The sequence below is a fragment of the Pyrgilauda ruficollis genome, unplaced genomic scaffold (genome assembly GCF_017590135.1).
Source record: "Pyrgilauda ruficollis isolate IOZ18807 unplaced genomic scaffold, ASM1759013v1 scaffold29, whole genome shotgun sequence".
NCBI lineage: Eukaryota > Metazoa > Chordata > Aves > Passeriformes > Passeridae > Pyrgilauda > Pyrgilauda ruficollis.
Window position 1 is genome coordinate 15,128,712 of NW_024524266.1, and position 27,369 is coordinate 15,156,080.

The 27,369-nt window shown below is 35.6% G+C and overlaps 1 protein-coding gene across 8 annotated transcripts in view; it reads right to left on the reverse strand.

The window, feature by feature from the left end:
• Positions 1 to 27,369, reverse strand: part of DMD (dystrophin) — a 1,148,466-nt gene that overhangs the window by 256,215 nt on the left and 864,882 nt on the right. For all 8 annotated transcript variants that reach the window (XM_041472370.1, XM_041472371.1, XM_041472365.1 and 5 more), the window contains 2 exons: positions 10,164 to 10,375; positions 3,099 to 3,253 (listed from right to left, as the gene is read on the reverse strand). In XM_041472370.1, the coding sequence (XP_041328304.1) occupies positions 3,099 to 3,253; positions 10,164 to 10,375 (367 nt within the window). The remainder of the gene's footprint in view (positions 1 to 3,098; positions 3,254 to 10,163; positions 10,376 to 27,369) is intronic.

The following is a 27,369-nucleotide window of genomic DNA, read 5'->3' on the forward strand; positions in this document are numbered from 1 at the left end:
GCAGTATCAAAGACAAAAGCAAAATTAAAAAGTGTCAAGTGAAAAAAAGGGAAACAACCATCAAGCATTCACCAGTTTGTCTCTTAAAGGGCTTAGAGAGATACTGGTTATAGCTCAATGTTCTAAAATACAACAGTAAGGCAAAGGGTAAACACACAGCAATCAGCTGCAAATCTACTTAAGCAAAACAAAACACAAGCTAACAGATGTTGTCTTAATGAGTGAAGTACTTGCTTTGGCAACTATTACCAAAAGACAAAGTGGAATTTTACCACTGCTTGCTTGCCTATTGTCTTAGTAAACTGGTTCAAGGAAAAGCAGGTTTCACATTTTTTTTACACTGACACACAATTCTGATATAATGACAGGTTTAAGGAAAACCAGTTCAAAACAATGTAAAAAACTCTTACTTTAAATTTTTAAAAGAAAATATTCACAAAATATTTAGGCCATTTAACTTAGCAATATAGAGAGAGAAAACAAAATGTTCAGCTGAATGTTTCCTCTTGGAACTTAAGATGTACATAAAAAGTGATAAAACTGCTTGTAAAATACTGTAGAAATGGTCAAGAATGTAATTTGGAATCTATTTCTACTGTCACTGTGAGGTGAACAAGTCATCAGAGTACTATGCATTGTCTAGATGAAAATAACACACACGGATATATCTGAAATCATTGCATACATATCTGAGTGGAAACTAGCTTTTCATGAAGACCATGACAAAACAATTCATGTATTCTTTCTACTGAGTAAATATTCCCCTACAGTTCAGTAGATCCCCAAAACCATAACACCATCCCCTTTTTTTAATATTCCTATGCAATAACTGGAAGCTGATGAGTTGAAGCATAGGAGAAGGGGAAAAAAATCAAAAGTGAAATCTCCCCAAAAAAAAACCAGAACAAATTGGTATTTAAGTCATCCAAAGGCTCGTGAACTTCATTTTTATCACCTTTCATAGGGCTCTTTAACAAAGGAATCACAGAATCATTTAGGCTGGAAAAGACCTCTGAGATCATCAAGTCAAACCCTTAATCCAATGCCTCCAAAGCCACCTTTAAACCTTGTCCCTACATCTCACATCTACATGGCTTTAAATCCCTCCAGAAATCTTGGACATTTTTTCAAGACCTCACTCAGGAGCTGCTGCATGAGCAAAATGCTTGACTTCAAAGAAACCTTAAAAATCTACATTCACAGAAAATCTTCCAAGTAAAAGTCTTATGGTGACTCACCATTTTAGTATGTCCATATTTATCAATGTCTCACAAAAGACCAACAAAAATGTGATCCAGCCCTTAGAGAAGCTTATCAACTACTGTGTGCAGCAATGCTTCTTTTTCAAGTTCCCAAATCATGAGAAGTATTACAAAAGTTGTATACAAAACATTAAATTAAAAATATATTAGAAATGTAACAACGTCACACAATAAAAACCGAGGATACTCATTTCACAGCTCATATTTATTCCTATACTTTTGTATAGAGAAATGTCAACTCAGTCACCTAAGCAAGTCTCTCCTTAGACATAAAACATTTACTATAGTAATTCATCTAACACGTCTGTACATTTTATAGAAGCTTGCAAGGAATGTGTTTTGAAGAAATTGCACTCTCTCTCAGCCTAGTACTTGGCAGTCCATGCAAGAATGGTAATTCTTGCCTTTGGGCAACATTAGACACACCTGGGCTTGTGCCTGAGGCATCAACAGGTTTAGAAATGGCCCCTTAGCTACAATTAATACAGAGCAGCCACAGCAGCTACAATCATATCCTGGACTCCTCACCAAGAGGGGGCTGTGGTTCTAAATACAGACAAAAGCACTTTGGTTCTCACTTCAAATCCTTTTGAGCTGCTGATTGTATCTACTCATGAGGGATGGTTTTGAGCATTAAACTCCCAGCCTTTCTCATCCAGCAATAGACTCCGAACTCCCCAAACTCCTTCTCAGGCCACAGTGAGCAAAACATAATTTTGGAAAAATACGGCTACTTCTAATGAAGCTAAAATGGCTATTACTGTTACAGGAGAAATGCAAGCAGGTAAAAACGGAATGCTTATACTAAAATCTCAGCTTAGTTAAAAACAAAAAGCTTTCAAATTATTGTGTGCCTTTCTTTTAGTGGACATCAAGAGTATCCCTCCTCTCATTTAAACAGGGTCTTAAATCAGTTGTAAGTTTGCTTCAGAAAAATGCTGCTAAAGTGACTCATTCATATGAACAACAAATTAAACAAAAAGTGACATTAATCTTCCATAGTCATCAGTGAATTAAGTAACCACAATTACACAAGATCTACTGAATTTACTGCACATTTAGCTAAACTGACTTCTCTGGCCTTGTTCATAGACTTTAATTAAAAATATGTTAAGATCTAATTAATTTATGGTTTCAGTTATAATCTATAAAGCTTAATCCAAGATACTGATTAAAACAACCTTCACATAATTTTTACATATCTAATCTTATGTGCAATGATTTAAAACTCTTTCACTACTATAAAAAAAGTAATTTCTACTGCAATATGTTATAATCTTGTAGATTGCATATTGAATGATTCACAATTTGTTGGCAAGTTGCAAAAAAAATTGCTTTTAATAAGGAATTTGGCATCTAAACCAAACACTGAAAGGCTGTGAAGTGTAATCAAGAATGTGGTCAAGGATTTAATAAAAACTTTCTTGACTAGAGATTTGCTTCAAAGATACAGGATAACATTTCTACTTTGAACCTGCTTCAAAGGCTATGTCTGTCATTTTCAGATTTGTTTATGAGTCAGAATCACTATTGTGGTTGTGATGTGGAGATAGTACAGATATATGAAACAATGTTAAATACTTGAAATATAAACTCTCAGCTTAAGTTAGTTGGCAACTGTTTATAGCAGAGGAAAATCGGCAGGAAGCTAAATGTTATTTGCTATAATTAAATCCTATTCCAAAGACATATTTCCAAAAAATTCTGCAGAAGAGTTGTGACCACTACAGTCTTGTCATTTGCAAAAGTTGCATCTTCTGTATTCTCCAACCACAGCTGGACAATGAATGTTAATGGAGGGTAACAACAAATCTAACAGCAGAATTTATATCCTACCTTTTATTAATGGCAGCCCACGATGCATTAACACTGTCTGTCATCAGTTGTACCTTTCTGGTGTCATCTGCTGAATAATCACGGAGCAGCTTAAGAGCCAGGTCATTTGCCACATCTACATTTATTTGCCATTGTCGTATTTCTTTTGAAAATTGCTGAAGTAAAAAGAGAAAGAAAGAAAGAATAATCTCAAGATCAGCATAAAATGATCACATACATTGTATGGTTATTAGAAAATGAGCTGAATAACTTATACGTCTGTATAAAAAGAAGGAAAAAAAAAAAAAACCCACTTCCACAGATTTACTGGAAATAAAAATCAGTCTTTCTGTGTGTTTTAAATTCTTTCAGTCAGAAAATGACAGGACTAATTCTAAACTCTGAGAGGACCAAGAAACCAACTTCTAAATGCTGTAAAAAAACATGACAGCTCAAACTGATAACCACTGATTATAATGTTGACTATTCTTTTCTGAGACACAAATAGATGGATGCATTATTATGCATTATGGAAAATATGATTATTTGTGACATTGAATACTGAGAGAATATAGTGAAATCATATATTCTGACTAATTTTCTTTTTTATACTGTGAAATAATACTGATTTGGACAATTAATACCTGTGCTTTCAGGTATTTTTTTTTTTTAAATTCAGTTCATTTTAGCAAATTGTTTATGTAATTAGTGCCATCTACTGGAACAGCACTAAATCTACAATACAGCAAAATACTACTGGTAAACCTATCCATATCTTTATGCTAATTTATGGTTAATATTAAAAAGCTTTTAAAATTTTGATAATTCTTTGTTTCCCCCTTTCCTCTCCTTTTTTTCTCCATCCACCTAGGCCAGCTGCCTCACTGCAGAAGCAAGCCAGGAAATCCAGAGGAGTCACTCAGCCAGCAGCAGCTCCCATGCATCTTTCCTGTTAGTCTTTCTCTCAGAGCAAATTTCCATATAAATGCACTGAAGCTGCATATTTAATCCATAGTGTGTAACAACAAAATGGAAGAGCAAAGTTAATTGATTGCCTGCTTGTACTTTTGTACTAAACAGATTCCAACTAGCCAATAAAATGGACAATACAAGTAGAAAAACAGTTTGTATTTGTAAATGGAAATAGTAAGTTGCATATAAACATTTGAAGCTATTGACAACAAACAGTAAGACTCAACTGTCTTTATTGTTGTGCTCTAATATACAAATAGGGAAATGCCTGTGAAGAAAAAATAGCTTTTTTTCCCCCTCCTTCATTCTCCCAAAGCAGTATTCCTTTTGAAATCTTGTTTTGACTCAGATAAGGAATTCTTCACATAGAGCTGAACTTACATGCAATCCCTAGTGAAAGAGTCTAAATATCTAAGAAAAAATAAATAAATGTTAAATAATTCATGCATTAAGGTTTTAATCTCAGAAGGTCTGTAAACTGATTTTGATTAAGACTCAGACTAAAAAGCACTTGTTCTTTGAATAGAGTCCAAAAGGAGTTGTTTTTTTGGGGGGGGGGGGGGTCGATCTTTTCCCCCAAACTCCTATCTGTTAAAAGGCTACTTCAGCACCTCTAGGTTCTATCTATAATTTAAAGCTGAAAACAGGCATTTCTTCCATTTCCTGGGCTATTCCTTCATGAGAGGGCAGATCACTCTGTTACTGAGCACCAGACAGCCTCAGGAACTAAGACAGCACCTTGTTTATCTGCTTTCAACAAGGGATCCTGTTTATACCAATCAAACATTAGGAGGAGCCTAACCAAACCCCTAATCCTGAAAACCACCTGAACATGGTTATGGTTAACCTTGCCTAAGATGAAGCTGTCTAGACAATTTTTTAAAGAAAATTCTCTTTGCTAAGTAAGGCGATCTAGACAGGAGAGGTGATAATTTTGTGGAAAACACTGCTATTTCTTTGAGGAAGATACAGGCAGGTGGTTGTTTTGGAAACAGTCTGCCAGTTGAGCTATTTTCCTGCCAGAATGATATAGAATAAATATATAAATTTTAATATTTACATAAATATAATATATATACAAAATACTAAATAGTAAATAAATTCTACAGTAATTATAATTTCAGTTTTGTAGATCTTATATAGCAAGTATCTATTCTACCTTTAGGTCTGTCTTTATTTTACCCTACCTTTTTATTTGTTTAAAATTACACAGACAGGCAGGTAATTTTTATTCTCAGCCAAAGAATCACAGCAGACTGACTGTTCACTGCTTTATATAGAAAAGTTACCATAACATTTTGTCTGCATTGTAAATTAATGATCTGTAAACTTTGAAAATAAGATCTTTTTGCCCAGATCCATGTGAATAAAATTGACCCTCTAAAAGATTTGAAACCCTGTTTTATAATAAAATAAATGGGAAGATCCATTAGAAGGTTATTTCCAAAAGTGTTGTTCTCACCATTAACTTCAACATTAATCCATTAACTTCCTGACACTACAACACAAGGTCATCACTCAGGAAAGAAATTATGAATATAGAGAGCTGTGGTGATGGAAACTATTTGTATTTTCTGTTTTACTGGAAATTGGTGTGATTTTCAACAGCTTTAAGGAGTGCATGCTTCAACTTCGTTGTGTGTGCAGACACTGAGAACAAAGCGGGGTACAAGTTTTACCTGTCTATCCCAACAGAGCCCCATTAACTGCCCTCCTCCATGACTGCAGTGTATACTTCAGAATTACAATATTTTCTTTCCTCTTTTCCCTTTTATGTATTTAGGTCTCATTTACCTTTTAGGTACTTAAGACCATGGGGTTTTTTTTGTTCTTTAAAGGAAATTGCTATATTACTCTAATTTCTTCCTGACATTCTTTTCAAAGTATTCTATTTTTTCTGCCCGTGTTATCACTGGAATTTTCTGAGTTTATTAAAAGGCTTAAAGAATTAAGGCTGTGCATTTTTCATGTTACTTAGGTATAAATTTATTTATAATTTTTAATTAGAAGACACTAGTTGATGTTATTAGGAATAAAGCCTGTGCAATTAAGAGACCCTGATTAAAAACAAGTAATGAAATCAGAGCTGCACTTCATTTTTTCCTAGGATTGCCCAGTGGAACAAAATCAATGATGCACAGTAGTTCAAATATAGCAATATGAATGTAGAACATCATCCAGTGCTGTGTATATATCACAAATCTGGAAAATCAGGCTGTCTTTCTGTCCTTTTTCTATATATCTGTAGCATGTTTTATTTATATACTTAAAGAATTTATTTTTTTAATCAAGGAATTCTAATTCAGTGTTTGCAACACAGTCAATAACATAAACTAAATTGTTAATTGTTTTACTGAAATCAAAGCAGTACACTGTCAGCCCTGGAATAATAAAAACCCACAAAATACTGATTTTGTTCTACACAGGGAATGGCAAAAGAGTCCCCAGTAAGTCACTACCCTGCAAGAAACTGCCAAAGGCAATCAAAGGCAGCCTCAGCCTTATCCACAAATTCAGGACATAAAGCTCACCCTGGGCTCTGCCAGTGGAAGGCTGCCTGGCCTTTTGAGTCCCAACAGGGCAGGGCATGCAATCAGGCTGCTATTGAATTTCCTGTTTAGATGAAAAAATAAGTGGACAATGAAGGAAAGGAATGAAAATTGTCTTCATTCTTCCTTCTCTTCACTTTGGCTATCCCAGATGAAGCTGTACAGAGGGAGAAAAGATGCCTCACCAGCTCCTGCCAAAGCAAGGAGCCATGGAGTGAACAGGCAATCCTACCAGTTTGGTTTGCTTTGGGGTTTAGGTGGTTTTTTAATTTTTTTTCTCCTCTTTCAAACAGAAGCTCAGTATCCTATTAAGAAAACAGTGTTTTACACCAGCTTAAGTTCTGATGACATGCTGATGCAAGGAGTTGAGGTGTGATTGTGTACTATTTATACACCTATAACCTTCAGCCTGCTGAGTTAACCATCTGCAGTCATCACTTAAAGAACAATAAAAAACAGGGCTTAATGGTAAAGACTCTCATTGGCCACATTGCCATATTTTGGTTCCCCACACCTAACACCAATTTCATACTCCAATACCAAATTAAAAAAAAAAAAACAGAATGAAAATAAATGCTGTAATTCTCAGCAAATTAATTGGAATTAATTTCTAATTCAAATTAATAATATTTTAGTTATTAGCTATAGTACCTAGTTACTTTTATCTTTTAAATGTCAGAAATAAAATTTTAAAATTCTTTTTAAAACATTAATGGCCATTTGGCCATTTGTACAAGCAAGTTACAGATTTTTTGTTTTATTCTGGAATTGTAAAAAAATAATAATCAAGAGAATGGTATTACTGAGTTTATCATGTACTCATGTATTAGGATACCCTAACAGAAATGCATCAACACAAGCACTGACTATAAGTTCCCCTAGAGCAGAAGGGAACTTACACATTGATTCAGCTGTCTTTGGGCAGACCTACCATGTTTAACAAGCAAATCAGAAGAACGTTTGGTGACTACTTTCTCACACCAAGCTGTGTTGAGATACAAAGCTGACAAAATTAATAAGTCTGAAGAATTTATTATGTCTTGCACTGACCTCTCTCTTTCCCTCAAAGCAAATGAATAGAAATTACAGCTTCCTCTTCATCAGTGTAACAGCAAGCCAAAAGACAGCCTACTTACTCTACATCTTCAGGGGACAAAATCAAAATATATGTGTTTGGCACAGAAGCCTGGAAAGCATTTATTTTGAGAACTTGATGTATTTCTAGGTCCTTCAGTTTAGATAATACTGTACAGCAGAAACATAAAGCTGCTAACTAAAAAAAAAAAATAAATCCATTTTCCTTAGACTTCATGACCCCTTATTTCAAGCATGAACACAACAGCTGATGCTGTCACATCTGAGAAAATTTGATGAAGGATTTGACACAATAAGAATTTCTGTCAGACAAAGATAATTCCTCTAGGAAGGCTGGCACAGAAGAAACGCGAAAAGGAGAGGGGAAAAAAAAATCCCCCCCACCCCTCCTTCTTCCTACTCTCTAAGGCAATTAATTTCTTCTAGACTTGAGAAAGAAAGGCTAGGCAAAACCAAATAAATGAAAGTCAACAACCTCAGAAGAGTAGAGCTTGTTGATGTTCATATCATCAGGAGGGCACAAATTAAGATGGACTAGCTGAGACACTGAAATTAAAACTATAGGTTAATGTCTATAACTTGACACAACACATCCATCTCATTGGATCCAAAGTGGTGGGAATGGCTGAGGATAGAGACAGCCTAAGTAAGGTAAGAGGGAAAAGAATCTTCAGGGCTTCTAAGGTAAGAGGCAAAAGAATCTGCATTCTTTTGGAGGCAAAAGGTCACCATTCCAATCTTTGTTTACAGATAAAGATGTCTTCTGTGAATAAGTACACTATTATTCTTCCTCTAGAACTCTGGGGATGAAGGAGAGGAATGGCATGTTCTTATTTCTCTCATGGTTAATGTTGATTCAAACAACCCCATAGTTTTTTCATGAAGCATACACTCTTAAATGGACCTCATCTCAACTTCATATACTCTTGTAAAAAAAGTGGACAAAAAATCCATTTCTAAAGCAACATTTTCAATTATTTTCTGGTTTAGTAATTTGTTTTTGAAACATAAGACACTCCAATACTATGACATAAAACAGTGTTTGCACAGAACTGTTTTTTTGTTAATTGAGTCTGTGCAGAGTTGAGACATTGACTATGTTGAAGCTTTTCCTTTTTTTAACAAATACTGAGCAGAAGCCAGGACTGTATCTCTGCAGGAAGACAGTGACAAATGGGAGTCCTCTATGCTGAATGACAGCACTACACATGATCTATAACTCTTTCCAATATATTAGTGAGTGATTGCCCTTGTTTACCATAATCTACCCTTCCCAAGCAATGACCCTTTTGGTACAATCTTAAATGAGATAACTTAACCTCACCTCAGCCCTAAAACAATGGGCTGATGAACATTTTTATGCTTCTTACAGGCAAGCAAAAGGAAAAAAAAAAGCAACCAAAAACGCCAACAGAGTTTGCATTTAATTCTAACTGGTGATGGAGATAACTGAACCAATCATGAAGTTCTACATATATTTTCTCTGGCAGCAGAACCAGTTGATGAGGACTTTAACCTACAAATGCTTCATAGCAGTTCATTATCATTCAGCTGTGTAAATAGGACTGCTCCAAGTACTCAAACTTTAACCAAAAATTGAGTGGTAGGAGTTAAAAAAACCTACAAAAATCTGGTAGGCAGGAGAGGAGAATATATCACAAAATACTTGTGTAAATCTTTTTCCATAGAGGTAAGAGTCACCTTAAAAGGCTGATCAATTGGTTGATTTCAACCTTTGTTTTCTCCAGCTAGAAAATGAGATATTATTAATCTTAAATGACTGTTCTCAAAATCGATTCGTGAAGAATCTCACCAAAGTATGACTGTTTCTATTACACAAACTTCAAAACTGATGCAACAGAATATTTTCTACCTGAAGTACAGCTCAGCTACATAACTTAACACATCAAAGCATGATAATGTGGCAACGTGTGCTAAAATCACAAAAGCAGCCATTTCAGGTTTTTTTTTTTTTCAGTTAATAACCCTGTCAAGGTTGAAGCTGGTGAGATTATCTTGTGGCAAATCTGAAATGCTTGATTTTCAAAATATATCCATTTAGTTTTCTATAGTTGGGGTTTTTTTCATGATTTCTCAACTACTTCCAGAAAACATATACAGCTTCATTAGCAGTGCAGACAGCCATGGACAGCCATTCCAATACTGCAGAATTTCCCAGTCTGCAGTACCAGTGCTCTGAGGCTGCTGAACAGATGTGAAATACTTGTGCTGAACAGGTAGGTATTCCTCCTGTGAGATCAGCCAGATCTTTGTTATGACTGTTAAGACCAATTTCATATTCAAGGAATATGCTACACATATTTTAGACTTTGCATGTCAATTTCTTTCTAATTTGCTTTGGAAGACTTGTTGCAATGTACACTGTCCACAGTTAAAGGATAAGTTAGAAGATATTTTCTTTAACGACTTCATTAACTAAAATGGAAAAATTTTAATACTCAGTAGTGACCTTAAGTTCTGTGTTCTGCTTTTTCAAAGCTTCCACGGTGTAGGAAATTTCTTTCCATGACTCAAGCTTAGCTTTTGCTTGTTCAAGAACCTGCTCAGCTTCTCGTTTAGCTTCCAGCCACTGTGTTGAGTCCTTCAGCATCTCTTGAAGCTGTTGCCTCCGGTTTTGGAGGTATCCATGCACTTCATCCCACTGGCTCTGTATCTTTTCAACTGGAGAAACACAAAGGAAAAACAAAAGCTGAATTACTTAAAGGTTTTTTCTTTGTCTTCTTTTTTTTTTTTTTTTTAATTCTGTTTTTTAAAGGGAGGAAAAAATGATTTTAAAATCCTTCTAGAACTGATCATATCAGAAAACTTCTGTATTTCTAAACTGCAATTGCATCGAAGTTTAGTTCAAAAAAAAGAACCCAAACTATTCTGAGTCACACAGTATGGCATTATGACACACATCATGTTTCAATGTATATGCAGCAAGGAATTTTTTTCATGTCTCAAAAACCTTTATGAAATAGGACCGCATTTGAGAAAAAGTGTCTGCAATAAACCTTCATTCTTAACAAACTAACACAAGGTTTAAGATTTTCTGATTAACAAGTCCTTTAGGGACTAGAATAATATTAGTTAAATATTTATTGCAAGATATAATTAATGGCAGTACGTTATTTCATTAAGGCAAATATTAGCAAACTGCAAGGGCTAAACAACTTTCTTGTATGCTCATGGTAAATATAAAATAACAGTGAGCTTTATCCTCTGTTTGAAAGAAAAGGGATTTCTGTAAACTTAAGGATCACTAAGATCACTGATAAGCATTGGCTAGCATCCAGCACCAGGCTCATCCATAGTAGCATAAAAACACCAATAGACAGAGCTGTCCAAGCAGCTGAAGCTTGACACAATTTAAGTAAAAAACCCAAACAAACCCAAACTCCACAAACAGTAAAATCTGTGCTGTGCATGAAGGGATAAGCCTTTCATTCACACATGTATATATATATATATACACATACACACATATAATTCCCAGAGCTTTGTTAGCACAAAAATATTATTTTTGCAATGTACACTGTCCACAGTGTACATTATTGCATTATTTTCTTGAACACTTCTTCACTGCATTTCAAATTCACAGTCCTTCTAGGAAAGGGAACTGAGATTCCTCAAGTAATTGGATAGCAGTTGAAATATTCATTGACTGGTAGCTCCAACACTGCATCTCTCACTGCAAGGCTGATTCCATAACGGTGCAGCCCAGAGACCTCGATGAGAAATGCTCCAGCAGGGAAAAGAGACCTCTACCTATCAGTGTTTTTCCTTCTTCCAGAAGAAAGGATAAAGGTCTTTCCATGGACTCAGCTGAGGTTTAGAGAGATAGAAGAAAACCTTTCAGCATTCCCTGCTGAAGCCGAGGGAGAAGAACTGAGTAAGCACACATAGCAGCATGTTTAAGTCAAAGGAAAAGCAAAAGGAACTGAAGAAACAGAACTGGAACACATAAAGCACCATCAGAGAGCAGCAAGGGTAGCTTAAGGTGCAAATGCTTAAATTTAATCTGAAGCAAATCTAACCCCTCATTTTAGGAAGCTGTACACTCAGGTCACAAACCAATTCATTTTTGTGCCCTCTCTGGGTGAGGATTTCTGATGTAAGCTTTAGAGTGTACTTGAAATAACAGAGAGGCTGTAGACTTCAGGAAGGGTGAATAACAGAAGTGAGCTGCTTGAGCAAAGTCTCCCTGCTATGGCTGCAGCACAGGGCTCAAGGGCTGTGCTGGAGGCTTAGGGACAAAGATTGCCTAAACACCTTCCACAGAGTCACTGGCAACAGCTGCCACCTATTTCTTGCAAATCATTCCTTTCCCCTTTGACTCCGAGACACATTTGTATCTTCTGATTCTTGGCACACTGGAGATTTTGGTACACTGCAGACAGAAGTACAACAGCTTGTTTGTGTCAGCTGCCCATGAAAAAAACCCCACAAACTACAAAATCCCACCCATTTTTGTTTTTATTATGTTTCCTCGTTAGTGTGAGTAGTTTTGGGGGCTTTTTGGTTTTTTTTTTTTTGGCAGGGGTGAGACAAGAAATGAATGAAAACCCACTGCTTCAAAGGAAAGCCGGATGTACAGTTATATCAATTTTTCATAAGAGCTGCTTTTAATAAGAAATACTGATAATTCCTATCATCAAAAATCAAAATATTTATAGATGTATTGCTTCCATAATGTCTCACGAGGTTAGTATGTAAGTAAGATATTTAGCAGTCCTCCTCCAGGGACTGTGCTTTTTGCAGCAAGACTGAGTTTCTCATCAGATACCACGGCCCTGGGATTCCATGATGACCAATTCTCCCACCCAAGAGGACAATGAAGCTGCATAATGAAAACTGCATTCAGGATATGCCAGGAGCCGATTTACACAAGTGACTATGAATGCCCAAGCTCCAAATCTATGAAAAACATTCCCTGTTTCCCCGTGAAAATACTTGGCTTAGCTCCCTCAATAAATTTTTTATATATACATATGTACATATATATATTTTTACTTTTGCTTTATTACAGACTAGAATTGAAGAGTTCAGGAATTTAGTAGGTAATCTAAACAAAACAAAACAAAACAAAACACCAAAAAAAGAACCCCGAAAATAAATGTTGTTTCCTTGCACTAGTGATTGACCAAACCCAATTAAAAAAGTACTTCACTTGTGGTTAAACACACCATGATATCTACACAATTAATTCGGCTATTCTAAGGTAAAGTATACCAAAAAGTGAAGTACTACTTGGGATAAAAATATGTATAAATAATTTATTAGAGAGGCTTTTATAACTATGACAATATAATTTAATGTAACATAAAAATCCCTTCATTACTTTACATTTGTAATTTCTAAATGATGCCCCCTTTTGATCGACTTTTGAATAACAAAAACCCCAAGGCTCTAAAACTTAAAATATGAGGTTCACTTCCAAAATGAAAACCACAGCGTAACTCCCTGTCTCTTAAGGATGTATTTTGTTCATGTTCATTCTTTAGAATGAAAGATGTATGCCACTTAGATTTATGCCAAACAAAAAAGTTAGAAAATGTAATTTGAGTGCTTATTGTGTTAGAACTGACCTCAGAAACCCATGAACCCCTTCAGCTGCAGCTAATGAGTTACTGACTGCACATGAGAAGGGTCAGAGATTTATTACTAAATCTTGTTGGACAGTTGTCTACTGACAACTTTTAAATTGTGAACATCATAGATGGTTTGTACAAGGGTACTGGTGGAACATATAAAAGGCTTTTTCTGACTGAGTACTACTGGGAATTGGTTTATCAATATATTTAAGAGTGTTTCATAAGACAGCAGTGAGGAATCTCAGTCCAAAATTCTTTCAGGCTGACACTCTGACCAGTCTTTAGAAGGGCTATTTCTTCTGTCAAGACTTTAAAAAATCCTTAAGGTCCCCATGTGTATATATGGGACTGTGCTGAGTTTAGCTGGGATAGTTACATTTCTTTCCAGTGGCTAATATGGGGCTGTGTATTGGATTTGTGTTGAACACAGGGTTGATCATACAGAGACGTTTTTGTTATTGCTGAGCAGAGCTTACACAGAGCCAAGGCCTTTTCTGCTTTTCCTACAGCCACACTGGTGAGGAGACTGGGGGTGCCTGGGAGGTTGGGAGGAGACAGAGCTGGGACAGGTGACCCCAATTATCCAAGGGGATATTCCAGACCGTGTGACATCATGGCTCAGTGTGTAAAGTGGGGGGAAGAAGGAGCAAGGGGAGGATGTTTGAGTGATGGGGTTTGTCTTCCCAAGTCACCGTTACCTGTGATGGGACCCTGCTCTCTGGGATGCCTGAAAACCTGCCCAGCCATGGGAAGCATGGGAAGCACTGAATGAATTCCTCGTTTTGCTTTGCTTGCAGGTGCAGCTTTTGCTTTCCCTATTAAACTGTCTTTATCTCGAAGTTTTCCAGCTTTGACCCTTCTGATTCTCTCCATGATCCTGCTGTTGGGGGGTGAGTGAGCGGCTGGCTGGGGTTAATGGGTTCAGCATAGAGAAAAACAATTTCTTTCAAAGTTTTATCACACTTACCTGGAATGAGGAAGACAGGCCTAGAAATAAGAATTTATGTTCTAAACACAGCAAAATAGAAGAACTAATGGCACGTAAAGTAATTGTTCCGGAAAAATGAAATTGCACAAGTTTTGGCAAACTAAAGAAAAAATTAATCACTATTTTCTACCTTGAATTTAAGGACCTCAATAAATAATATTCAATAAATTAAAAAAAAAAAAAAAAAAAAAAAAAAAAAAAAAAAATGTGTATATATGGGACTGTGCTGAGTTTAGCTGGGATAGTTACATTTCTTTCCAGTGGCTAATATGGGGCTGTGTATTGGATTTGTGTTGAACACAGGGTTGATCATACAGAGACGTTTTTGTTATTGCTGAGCAGAGCTTACACAGAGCCAAGGCCTTTTCTGCTTTTCCTACAGCCACACTGGTGAGGAGACTGGGGGTGCCTGGGGGGCTGTGAGGAGACAGAGCTGGGACAGGTGACCCCAATTATCCAAGGGGATATTCCAGACCGTGTGACACCATGGCTCAGTGTGTAAAGTGGGGGGAAGAAGGAGCAAGGGGAGGATGTTTGAGTGATGGGGTTTGTCTTCCCAAGTCACCGTTACCTGTGATGGGGCCCTGCTCTCTGGGATGGCTGAACACCTGCCCAGCCATGGGAAGCACTGAATGAATTCCTCGTTTTGCTTTGCTTGCACGTGCAGCTTTTGCTTTCCCTATTAAACTGTCTTTATCTCGAAGTTTTCCAGCTTTGACCCTTCTGATTCTCTTCATGATCCTGCTGTTGGGGGGTGAGTGAGCGGCTGGCTGGGGTTAATGGGTTCAGCATAGAGAAAAACAATTTCTTTCAAAGTTTTATCACACTTACCTGGAATGAGGAAGACAGGCCTAGAAATAAGAATTTACGTTCTAAACACAGCAAAATAGAAGAACTAATGGCACGTAAAGTAATTGTTCCGGAAAAATGAAATTGCACAAGTTTTGGCAAACTAAAGAAAAAATTAATCACTATTTTCTACCTTGAATTTAAGGACCTCAATAAATAATATTCAATAAATTAAAAAAAAAAAAAAAAAAAAAAAAAAAAAAAAAAAAAAAAAAAGTGGACCAAAAGCTACTGCAAAGGTGAAAAAAAGAACCTGAAAGTTAAGTAAGAACATCTAATATGAGTAAAAAAAGTAAGTTTTGCAAGAAGAAAGTAATGTAACTGTCCTTACTGCACTCTCCATTTCTCCATTATAATAGCATATTATTGAACTGAGCCTCTAATCTTTATGTTTTACATGTCATTGCTCTACATATTGTGGCAACTACACATTGGAAACACCTAGATAGATGCAACAAACATGGCTCTATGTTTACTATTGATATAACTGAAGCACAGAAATTTTAAATAATTAGTAACAATGACAAAAGTTCTTTTTTCCCATAGTTGAGTAGTTTCAGAAGCACCTCAGTTTACATTGTTCTTTACAGCTAAGTCCTGTGCCTCCTACATTTCAAAGCCCAGTGTCTTATTTCTTAGTGTGGATGCGCTTGTTCTACCCCATTTTCTTCCTTTCCTTCCTTGCCCTAAATTTGACAACAGCACAATATCTTTATTGTAAGAATCAGTATTAACAATTATCTCAAGAAGATTTTTACTGACTGCAAAGGGGCAATCTGGAAAAATCAGGACAGAATTTCCTTTACAGCCTTAATGAAAATAAATATTTTATTAATGCATGTGGCCACATGCATTACTAGTAATGAGTTTTATGTGACTATAAAACCACAAAAATATTTGACAAATCTAAACCGAGTGTCAGAAAGACAAAGTGTATACAACAGGTTATTTCCTGAAGTGAAAACCTATTCCCATCCATTTCCCAACCACAGTGCTGCATCAGAAGTCCTTATTGTACTTCACCTACACAACTTTTGTGCTCACTTCTGGAAAGTATCCTAGCATGGCTCCAACCACTCGCAGTTCAACACTGAACTCTCTCAAATGAGTAACTTAGGGCATGGTGAGGTTCTGACAGTATGTAATTTCAAGGTTGCTATTTGATTTCTTTTTTTTCTACCTCTACTATTTCCTTGATGATCAATAGTGATTATATACTAAAATGCACAAAAGAAATTCTGCTGAACTGAGGTTACTATAAGCAACAACAAAGCAGAAAGCAGCATCTAAAGTAATCAGACACAAGACAGGTATTCTTCAATCTGGTTATCATTAATTTCATATACAGAGGAAAGAACAGACTTAGTGAAGGAGAGTGAAGGAGACTGCATCCTTAAAATTCACTTTTATTTGTTATTTATTTGTTTATTATATTTTATTTGTTAACAAAAATTTTGATAGGCTTTTTCATATGTTACTCATTGTAGGGAAACAAACAAAAATAATGTTCTTTTTCTTTGGTAAATGTTCATGTCATTTTATCAATTTATCTTATTGACAAATATAGCTTCAGTAAGAAAATTCACTCTCTGCTGTTTATAATATAAACACAATGGAAACAAAAGAAAAGGAGTCTGAGAAGAAGCTATCAGTCACAGGACAAATGATGTTCATATTACTAGAATATACATATTCCATATTTATTCTATGCAAAGATGAAAAAAGTATTAATTCCATGCCAGTTTGTTAAGTCCATTGAATCTGGTACACCCTCCAAGAAAGTGAATAAGTTTTTGAATAGAAACAGAATTTATGAGGTAGAAACCCTCTACTTTCCTTATCAAAAAAATTACAGAAACTACACTAATTTTACACTGTAGGAGACTTCTTCTCAAAAGCATTATTGTCAATGTATTGACATCTTCCTTTAAAAGCAGCTTTTTTCACTGTATTTTAATAGATTTGAAAACTACAGGGACTAATACAATCTGATCTGCTGCAGTATGTAACTGCAGAAGAGCAGAACAGTTATAGCCAGCATTAATCCACGTTATCAAAGCTGCTGATGCACTGATTTTCAGGTTGGATTAATATTTCTTTGGATTGCAACCCAATATTATACTTCCTTTTGAATGTTCTGGGTAGTTAATTGTTATGTATTTCATTTTACTTAATTTGCCTTTACTTATCTATGCATTTATGTATATTAAATTTAGTTTAGTTACACTTTTGCAGCTGTACAACACTGCAGTTTTTTCCAGTCCTCAGAGTTTTAAGAGAGCAGGTTTTATGAGAGGCATGATGGAGAAACTAGAAAATATGGATCTGAACAGAAATATTCTAGGTTACTGCACCTTTTTTATAGTTTTCTCTTTCTTCCACTAATCAGTATAATCTTCCACATAATAGGGATAAACAAATTGTGAGGGAAAAAATAGATGTTTTTATAGGGTTACAAGACCATTCTGAAAGAATGCAACCATGCACTGAATGTAAGACTTTCTGATTCTTCTCAATTTTGGCTCAGTTTTCTGTAAATAACATAAGTGGAATCACAGCTAAAATATCCTTTAAACTTTGTCTTATCTTGTGGTTTCCTTGCTTTGTATTATTGTATTGTTCTAAGAAAATAAGTGAAACTTTTTTTTTTTTTTAAACCAGGAAAGGATTTATTTAAAATTCTCCATTTGTCAATTATTTCTCGCTGTGAGTGCTCTACTTTCTCTTCTCCTGCCTTCCAGAACAAGAGGTGTCTGACTTGAGTCTTACTTTTCAAAGAGGAATCACTTTGATAAAGCTCATCATACAACATCCCTTGACAAAAGGATGCTGTCTCTGTTCTTGAGAACAATCTGAATCTGTGAGAGACTGGCCTAGGGAGAACATTTGGATGGTAGATGAAGAGACAAGTGAGGATAAGTTTAAAACATTTCTTTTTTTAATTGCTGAAGTACTTAAGGAGTTACAGGAAGAATTATCCCCAAAGTTGCTGCCTGTATCATTATGGATCTGGACAGGACACAGCACCCAGCAGAGAACAGCTGGAGCCAGCCTGCTCAGGTGGTGATTTATGCTTCAGCTGTCCTTCATCTTTCCTTGGAGAGAAGCATTTCTTTTGACCTTTTCCAATGGCTTATAAAAGTCATACTTCTTAACCAATGACCTTAGAGACTTATGGCAAAAGTTTAATGTACATATGGCAAAACGCTAATAATGTGTCATCTAGGATATTTTATGCATCAGTGGTCAATAAAGTGATGAGAGAATTTAGCCAATAAAGCCAAATAGTGGAGTGGCAACATAGAATATCGACCCCCAATGTGAAGTCTGCCATTTTTGCCAGTAAGATGTCAGATGTAGCTTTTATGCACCATTAATATATTAAGGTATATATAGAAATATTACTCCTTATCATAAAGTATCAAAACACATAATGACAGATTTTTTTAAAAGCCTATTCTTACAGAAAAGTAGGCAAAACAGAAAGTATATACTGAAACTAAGCTGCATTTAAACACGTGAATAAATAATACCTGGAAAAAGGAATTATCTGCAGTCTATACTATCATGCAATATTACAGTTTCTATGAACAAATAAAAGTTATTGAAAAGGCAACCAGGAAGAAGAACACAGAGCCTTTAGCTGTCTTTTGGGGGTCATGAAGAGCAATGAAAATGCACCTGACTCACCAAGGCATGAAAGTCCAGAGGGGAAGAACATTACTTTCCCTGCCCTCTCAGAGCTTAGGAAAAACAGGCAATAAGAGATTTCAAGAGATATAGATGTGTTTGAGGTTTTTTTTAAACACACAGAGTCATAATCTTATTTTGTAGTTTGATACTTTTGGGGGGTAATTATTTCCAACTATTGCAAGTCTGATTTAATTTTGTTTTGTTTCAATAGGGTAGAGCTTATTTTCTTTTATCTAAAAAAACACTTCCACATGTTCAAACTAATGAAGGTCACTCTGTTCCTTTGGAAGTGTCAGATCAAACAGACTGAACTGAAAACTGTCAAGTGGTTTCTTCTAAGCACCAAGTGAATAATTCTTCAATGCTGCTAAGCATGGTTTATACCTTGCCACAGAGAGTGGGAGGTAGAGACCAGCCTAAGCTGGTAGCACATCTGAAGAAATTAGTTTCTTACACCAAGTAAAAAGTAACTTCCTTGACTGAGCACTAAGAAGGGCATGCAAGAGTTTATTATGTGGAAAACAGGTCCTTCAGAAAGCGTTCACCAGTTTCTCAACTTTTTACAGAAGTATTCATGTATATAACATTTATCACCTCCCAGATGAAGTTTTCATGATAATTTTTTTGCTAAATGAGAAAAGGAACAGATCATGATATGCACAATGTGGAAGACCTTTGCTTTGCATTTTAAAATGTCATACAGTCTGTAAAATTCTGGTGTGAGAAAGAAACACTAACCCTAAAGAGATGTAGGATTCTTTAGGATTTAGTTTTGAATAGGTAACAAATCTAAGTGAAGTTTTGCTAGAAACCTACAAAACCAAGCATAGGTACTTGCTTATACACAAACTATTGACAAGGGAGATGGACAGATTAGAGAATGATCTTTTGGTACCTCTCTGTTGCCACCAGATCCTTAAGAGCAGGGCATGCATGGAGAAATGGATTTGGTCAATCCCACTACTCTGGCAGAATTAGCAGTGACTCTTCCAGGACCCCAGAAGCAGGATGCATATGGACATGCCCTTAGACGTTAATTATCTTTTTCTACAGAAACTGTCACCTTTGGATGATATAAGAATATAACTTCACTGTAACATTGTACTAACTGAAAAAAAAAAAAAAAAAACCAGAGAATTTCCTTGCTGGAATGATCTAATCATCTTTCAAAATGTTTGATTTATTCTCTTTCCTTTGTTGCATGTGGAAAATATGTACTGCATTATTGGATTTAGCTTTGTTAAATATTCATAATATAATTATGAAGACTTACATTAGATATAGAAATGATATTTAGACTGATGGGAAATACCCAAACTAAAGCCAAAGGATTAACACTAATCTGATTAACTAGATGAGTGAATATGTAGGTAATCCAATTGTTTCTGTTTAAAATTTATAGAAAAGTTTTTGAAGAACTGAATAGGAAAAAAAATCTTTAATTTCTGTATTTTTTTCATTGCAAGGTATAATTACAGGCAACAAGGTACTTTAGTATTTATCTTTGTCCAAATGTATGTTTGGTTTTTTTTCTAGGATTTTGGTTACTCAAGATATTAAAAGGAAAATTTATGATTATGTATCTAATTTGTGTTCACGGATGATTGCTTTTGTAATAATCAACCTGTCTATAAAATATTTATTTCAGAAGAAATGTCTGTGCCTGTATTTAAAAATGGGATATTAAATTAGTGATACTGCATTTTACTTTCTCTGAACATAATCAAGAATGCTATTAGCATTATTGAAGTACATCAGCTTTCATATACTAGTGCTTTCATAGACTTACTGATGCAAAAACATAATGGTAGGTTGGGTAGTTTAAGTCCTGAAATGTGTGAAATTCATTACCTACCTAATGAGGCGCATAGGCAGTGAAATTGTGAATTCTTAGTACCACATAACTTTGTGTTGATATCATACATTCATATTTACACTGCATATTCCTAATGTCATCAGCCTACTACCTCCTACTGAGTTTGGGCTGAGACTTGCTTTCCAAATATATCTGCATTTGTTATTCTGTACACTGATTTGCTTTGGCTTTGATTTAATAGATCCAGCTCTAAGTGCAGGAGCACGAGTTTGGGAGATGTTAAGAGAATGAAAATAACTAGCAAATTAAAATTGACTTAATAATTCAGCTATCAGGCTCCAAGTTCCTGAAACAAAGTTTTGCAGACTGTTTATATTTCTATTTTTGTCCACAAAAAAAAAAAAAAAAAAAAAAAAAAAAAAAAAAAAAAAAAAAAAAACAAAAAAAACAAAAAAAAAAACCAAACCAAAAAACCTGATGCTATTTTTTTTTTTTCAAAAAAAAAAAAAAAAAAAAAAAAAAAAAAAAAAAAAAAAAAAAAAAAAAAAAAACCACAACAACAAAAAATACCCAAACCAAACAAGCCCAGACTGTCGTGGATCTTCTCCTATGCATCTTCTGACACTACCAAATCACTCCACCTCCACAGCACACAGCTCTCACCAGGGTCAGCTGGGAAACAGCTCCAGAGATCCACTACTACACAACAGTGAGAGAAAATTGGGTGCTGGTAATGGTACTGAGCTTAGCTCAGTATCCAAAAAAAGCCATGCATGCATCAGGAGGAAAAAACACGGTGCGCCAAATCAAAAACACACCAGCTTTGACTTTTATGTTTCCTTTGAAAGCAAAGAAAACTTCCAAATGAGTAAGAACTTATTTGAAAGGAAAGAAATAACAGTACTTTGAAAATATTTCTATATTCAGCTTCAAGCATAAATTTCAGGTACTTTGTACTGAGTTAACAGTACATCTGAACTGAGTTAAATTTTTTTCATTTCACAAGGGAAACTGAAAACTGTATAAATTTATTTTATCTACAAATTAACAGTTTTTTAATCACAGACTCAAGAGTGCTTTGAGTTGGGGGAGACCTTTAAAGGTCACCTAGTTCCAACCCCCTGTCATGGGCATGGAGCCTTCCAGGCTGCTCAAAGCCCCACCCAGTCTGGCATTGAACACCACCAGGAGTGGGGCATCTGTAATTTCTCTGGGCAACAAGTTCTGCTGCCCCACCACCCTCACAGAAGTAAAGAATTTCTTCCTAATATCCAGTCTAAGCCTGCCCTCTTTCAGTTTAAAGCCATTCTCAATGTTATACCACTTCTGCCCTTATAAAAGGTCCATCTCCAGAACCAAAAGGTGGCAGTGAGGTGTCCCAGGAGCCTTCTCTTCTCCAGGATGACCAATCCCAGCTCTCAGACTATTTTCCTAGAGAGGTGCTCCAACCCTCATGGCCTCCTGTGCACCTGCTTTAGCAAGCCCATGTCTGTCTTGTACTGGGGACCCCACAGATGGATGCAGCCCTTAAGAGTGCAGTGAAATACCAGATATACAGCTTTACCCATGATATTTTTTCAGGGACAGATGACTATAAATTCCAGCACAGACAGAAGCTTATAGACTCTAAAGAAAGTCAAGTTTACACAATAGATGATGAATTGCGTGGTGATTTGGTTAAAATAATTCTCTTACAATAATCTTCCTGAGAGAAGAAAAACATCAAATATCAAAAGACTGAAAATTAAAAAAATCTACCTTTTTTTCTTCGTTGGATTTGCAATCACGGTCTTTTAGTTAAATTGCACCAATTTTGAACTATTTCCAAAGATTGCTTGGAGCTCCTGCTTTTCCTTCAGATTGACATTTCCACAGCTCTTGGAACTGTCCCATTCTCTCTTCCCTCCCACACTTGCACCAATTTTTTAAGTACTCCACAAGGTGCTGTCAGTCTGATACTGGTTAATCCATAGTTTTTTATGCAAAGAAAGACAATCTCAGCTTCCTAACACTTCAAATTCTTAATTTCAACTTTGTTGAAATATAAAGCAGAGAAGTAGTTAAATTTCACACTTAAAATGACTAATGCACTTCAAAGTAAATATCCAACAGAGTCAACTAAGGAAGTAACATACAAAGCAGGAGAAAGATATTTCTTCTGAAAATTCCATAACATTCAAACATTTTGAGCATTCTCTCTCAATTACAATGCTCCTATTTTTTAAATTAATTGTTGACTAGAAAATGAGCATCCTACCATAAAAATACTGGTATTTGAACTTAAAAGGAGCACAATTCTGCAAGCATAGGAGGGTGCCAGAAAAAAAAAAAACAGGTAACATTTTTTGTTTTCCTATTCTGAATTTAAAGGACTGGTTCTCAAGGTCACAAAACTGGGTCTTAATCTATGGAGCCTGGTATGACACTACACTTATTTGTTTTTTAATAACTAAATAGATACATAAACAGTAGTAAAAAACCTGCAATCAACAATGTATCATATCTGTCATCTTAGTGCAATATTTTAACTAATAAAGGAAAAAAAAAAGTATTAATTACACCAATCTTGAGAAAAGAAAAGACCTGGTAACTTGCCTTTTACTATTTGGTTTCTTTTGTCTTAGGTGTTGTATTTGTTCTGGGGTGTTTTGTTTTCTTTTAATTAGACATCAGCATTTCCTTTGTCATGTTCTCTATGGTACTCCAACAGAGATCAAAACATTGGTGAGACACTCTGTGGGCTGAATTAATCCACTTTAGACAAACACTTCAAAGTCATTATTCTGATATGGCTTAAACTCAGCAAATTTTGAACCTAACACACTGCACAGGTTTGGATTGGACATTAGAGAGCATTTCTTTACTGAGAGAGAAGCTAGATAGTGAGAGAGATTTCCTGAAGAGGTGGTGAATGCCCCTTGTCTGCTAGCATTTGGAAAATATCATTAACAAGTGCTTTAACATTTGATCAGCTCTGAAGTGGTCAAGCAGAAGGACTAGATTAGATGGTCACTGTAGGTCTTTTCCAACTGAAACAGTCTGTTCTGTTCTATTCTGCATTTTCAGGAAACTACATAAAATGGAGCAACGAAAATTATCCAACAAACAGATGAAATTACTTTTGCCATCCTAATATTATGCTGCTGTGAATAAAGCTCAGTTTCAAAAGTACAGGAATTCAGAGACTGTAATGAATATTCTGCAAAATTATTACACCCCTTGCTCTGAAATATAGCAGTCATTTCTAAACTTAAGATGATGAAGCAGACATAAACATAGTCTGACACTTCCAGCAAAAATTTCCATAGCATAGGCGTTTGCTCGACTGTACACAAGTTCCCATCCAATTAAAATATAACAAAATAGGTTCTTTTCCTAAATATTCTCTTTTAAGCTCTAAGTTTCACCAAGCCCAAATGCCACCACTTTCTCACCACATATCAGAGTACTCATTATCCATCCTCCTTGCTGTTACTCAACCAGGGATTGTCCTCTGTTGAGTCATTCTCTCACCATGTTGAGTCATGGAATAGACTTCCTGATAAGAAAGGTGAAATAGAAGCAGCTAGGCTCCAGAACTCTTTTGTTTTTTCTCTTTCCCCCCCTTTTTGGTATGATAAAGCTGAAACACTGTTATCCACCAAATACAGACTGAAAAGCCTCAGAGTCACCATTTGGTCCTGAAGCCAGTAATAAACTTAAATTCTTTGAATTATCTACAGTATTTCATAAGTAACCATAGTGATGGTTTGTATACATAACAGAATCGAATCAACAGCTGGTGCAACCACTCACCAAAGTCTTAGGACCTCTCTCACACAGACTAAGCCAGTATTTACTCAGGTTGGACTTGCAAAGCAGCTTTGGGGCTGTGTAAAACACTTTGTTTTCGGTTTATTCTTGACCCAAGCAAAACTAAAATTATGATAAATTTATATCAAAGATAGCCAAAGTAAAATCCTTAGGCCAAACATACTCCTGGATGCTTAACTAGATTGTCTGAGAACAACTGCATGTTCCAGTTTATGTTCTTTGTGTACAGCATCCATTTTAGCAAAAGAAATGGGACACAGTGTACACCAAAACCTGCATTTTCCTGATATGGCTGATTATGTGGCATCTAAATTTAGCTTGTAATCTCTGCTGAGCAGGACCTCTGTTTCCTGTTTGCCCTCTAATTACTACAGAAAATTATAGTCTGGTATAAATGAATATATACTGTTCTGACACAGTATTTAAAATAACTCTGGACATTAAATATTACCCATCCATCTGTCAGTGAATAAATAATTTGATCACATTCTCAAATAATTATTTCTGAACAATTCCTTTTTATTTCCATTTATTTTCATTTTGACTAATGTGTTGTTACACGAGCATAGCTTGTCTGTTTGTATCATCATGAATAAGATAATAAAATGGATATTTTTACTGTTTACATGTCTGCTTCTAGTTAAATTTAAAATGTTCTGTGCGAGCTACTATTTCTAACACAGTACTGTGTTAAAAGAGACACCAAAACAGCAAACAATCAGGTTTGTTAGATTCAAACAAAACAGGTGAAAAAATCTAGTCTTCTGAAGAAGTATGGTAGAGAAAGGCCAGGATAAGGGATATTAGCCCACCTTAACTAGATAAAGACCTGAACACATGAAATTAAGAGACTTTTCTGGAATTATAAAGAAAGTCTGTAGCAGATATGTAAATTAAATTGAGGTAATTTGAACTTCAAGATTCAAGAAGTTTGCTCTTGCTGCATTTTCATTGATATCTAAAGGCAAAAACAAACAAACAAATCCATATACTCTCCTACAACTGATCTGAGGCTTAGAAGTAAGTCAGTGCCTAGTGTTTGGCAGGCAATTTTTTCTATGAAGAAAAATTAAGAATGGCAAGTGTTGCTTGGATATAATCATATATTGCAAGAAAACAATTGACAATTCCCACTTTGTTGTGGTGGTCCACCTTACCAATAAGATCTTGACTTTTCAATGTGTGTATAATGGATTCTCAGGTTATCCTGGAATATATTTTTATCCTTAACTTGCCTGGTTTTTTACTGATTAAAATTACAGACACAACTAAATTATTCCCTAGCCCACATGTTTATATTTGCACTTGGGTGGCAGGTCCTGTTCCAGCTACATGAAAGCAGGAATACTTATTCCCTGACTTTGTTTTCAAGGATGAAGAACTTCCATCACTTTCCACCTGTGACTTCACTCACAAAAATCACCATGTATGGGGAGCTACCAGAGCACATCACTGCTGATGGCAATTATTTACATTACTTCTTTTAATACCGCAAATTGACTGAGTCTTTCCAGTATCAATGAGAGAAAACATTCCTTTCTGATTATCTGGTCACTACACAAGTCAATGGAACATTCTTCTACTTCTTCTGACAAGATGCAATAAAACCTCTTCAGCATTTATTATTTTCAGTTTTTAAAGTATTTTATAGAAATGTTAATTAACATTTTCAAAAATAAGAATGAATTCAATTTTGAAATGCAACGTAATCATAACCAGATTTTGTGCTGTAACACTGTAAATAGGAAGCCTCACATTAGATACTGTTAAATATGTTGAAATCTCTAAAATAACTCAGTGATTGCTTTCCTGAAGAACCACATACTTTTGGCAGTTTTGGTCAATTAAATGTTTCAAAAAAATATTTAAACTTCTCTAATTAAGATGTGAAAGACTTTGTATCCTGAGAAGCAATCTCAATTTATTTCAGATTTGCATACTATTGAATCCTTCAACACTTTTCAGAAGTACATGGTACTAACAATTTCAGAGACCTACATGAGTAGGATCTGCCATCTCATCCTATGTGGCAGTTTCTTATCTTCTCTTTACATTTTGCTTATAACACTTTTGCAAGTAAATTTGTTTCTTTCTGAAGCTACTGAGGTGCTAGTATTGCTAAACTAAAAAAAGAGAAAGCTCCATTAAGTGGATATATGAATGGAGATTTTTCACAAGACTCTAGGGAACAAAGGCACGTAGTTATATAAAATCAGTGTGTTAAATATGACTCCTCTGGAGCATACAAGAAGGAAAAGATGACCCTAACAACAGTGAACAGTACTTACCGTAGTAGGGGAACAGACTGCAGTACCTGGGGAAAGGATTTGACTGCTGACAAGGCTTTCATGACTTGTCATTTCATGTCTGCTCATTGTCCTGGGCCACAGTTTCACCTAACTGGTGACTGAGTAGGTTGAAGGCTGGGGGTGGAGGGCTGAAGATTTATATGTTTAAAATCAATTCTATCAACTCAGTCTCCAAACATTTGAAGAACCACAGAGTGAATTGCAGAATATTAAATACACATAAATTGTCTTGACATGGGTTAAAAACAAGATACAAAGCAGACTCAAATGGCAGCTCCCCTCCAGTGCTGTACCAAATCATTCCTGAGGCTAAAGAGGAAAATATGTTCTTCTGTCAGGTGAGGGTATATCCCGAGTCTTTCAACCAGTTAACTTTATGTACCCATGGCTACATCACACCACAAAGTGTAACCTGTTAATGTGAACATCTCCCTACCAAATAATACTGCCCTTTTTCTCAGTGGTTTGTTCATGGCTTTTGTTTGCTTTCACTCTTCTGGGCCTAGCTGAAATTATTTAAAGGGTTTTAAGAAAAGTAATATCACTTTTACTGAAAGGTCTCCTCCTATAGCACAACCTTACACTCCTCACTGAACTTTGTCTTCACTGTT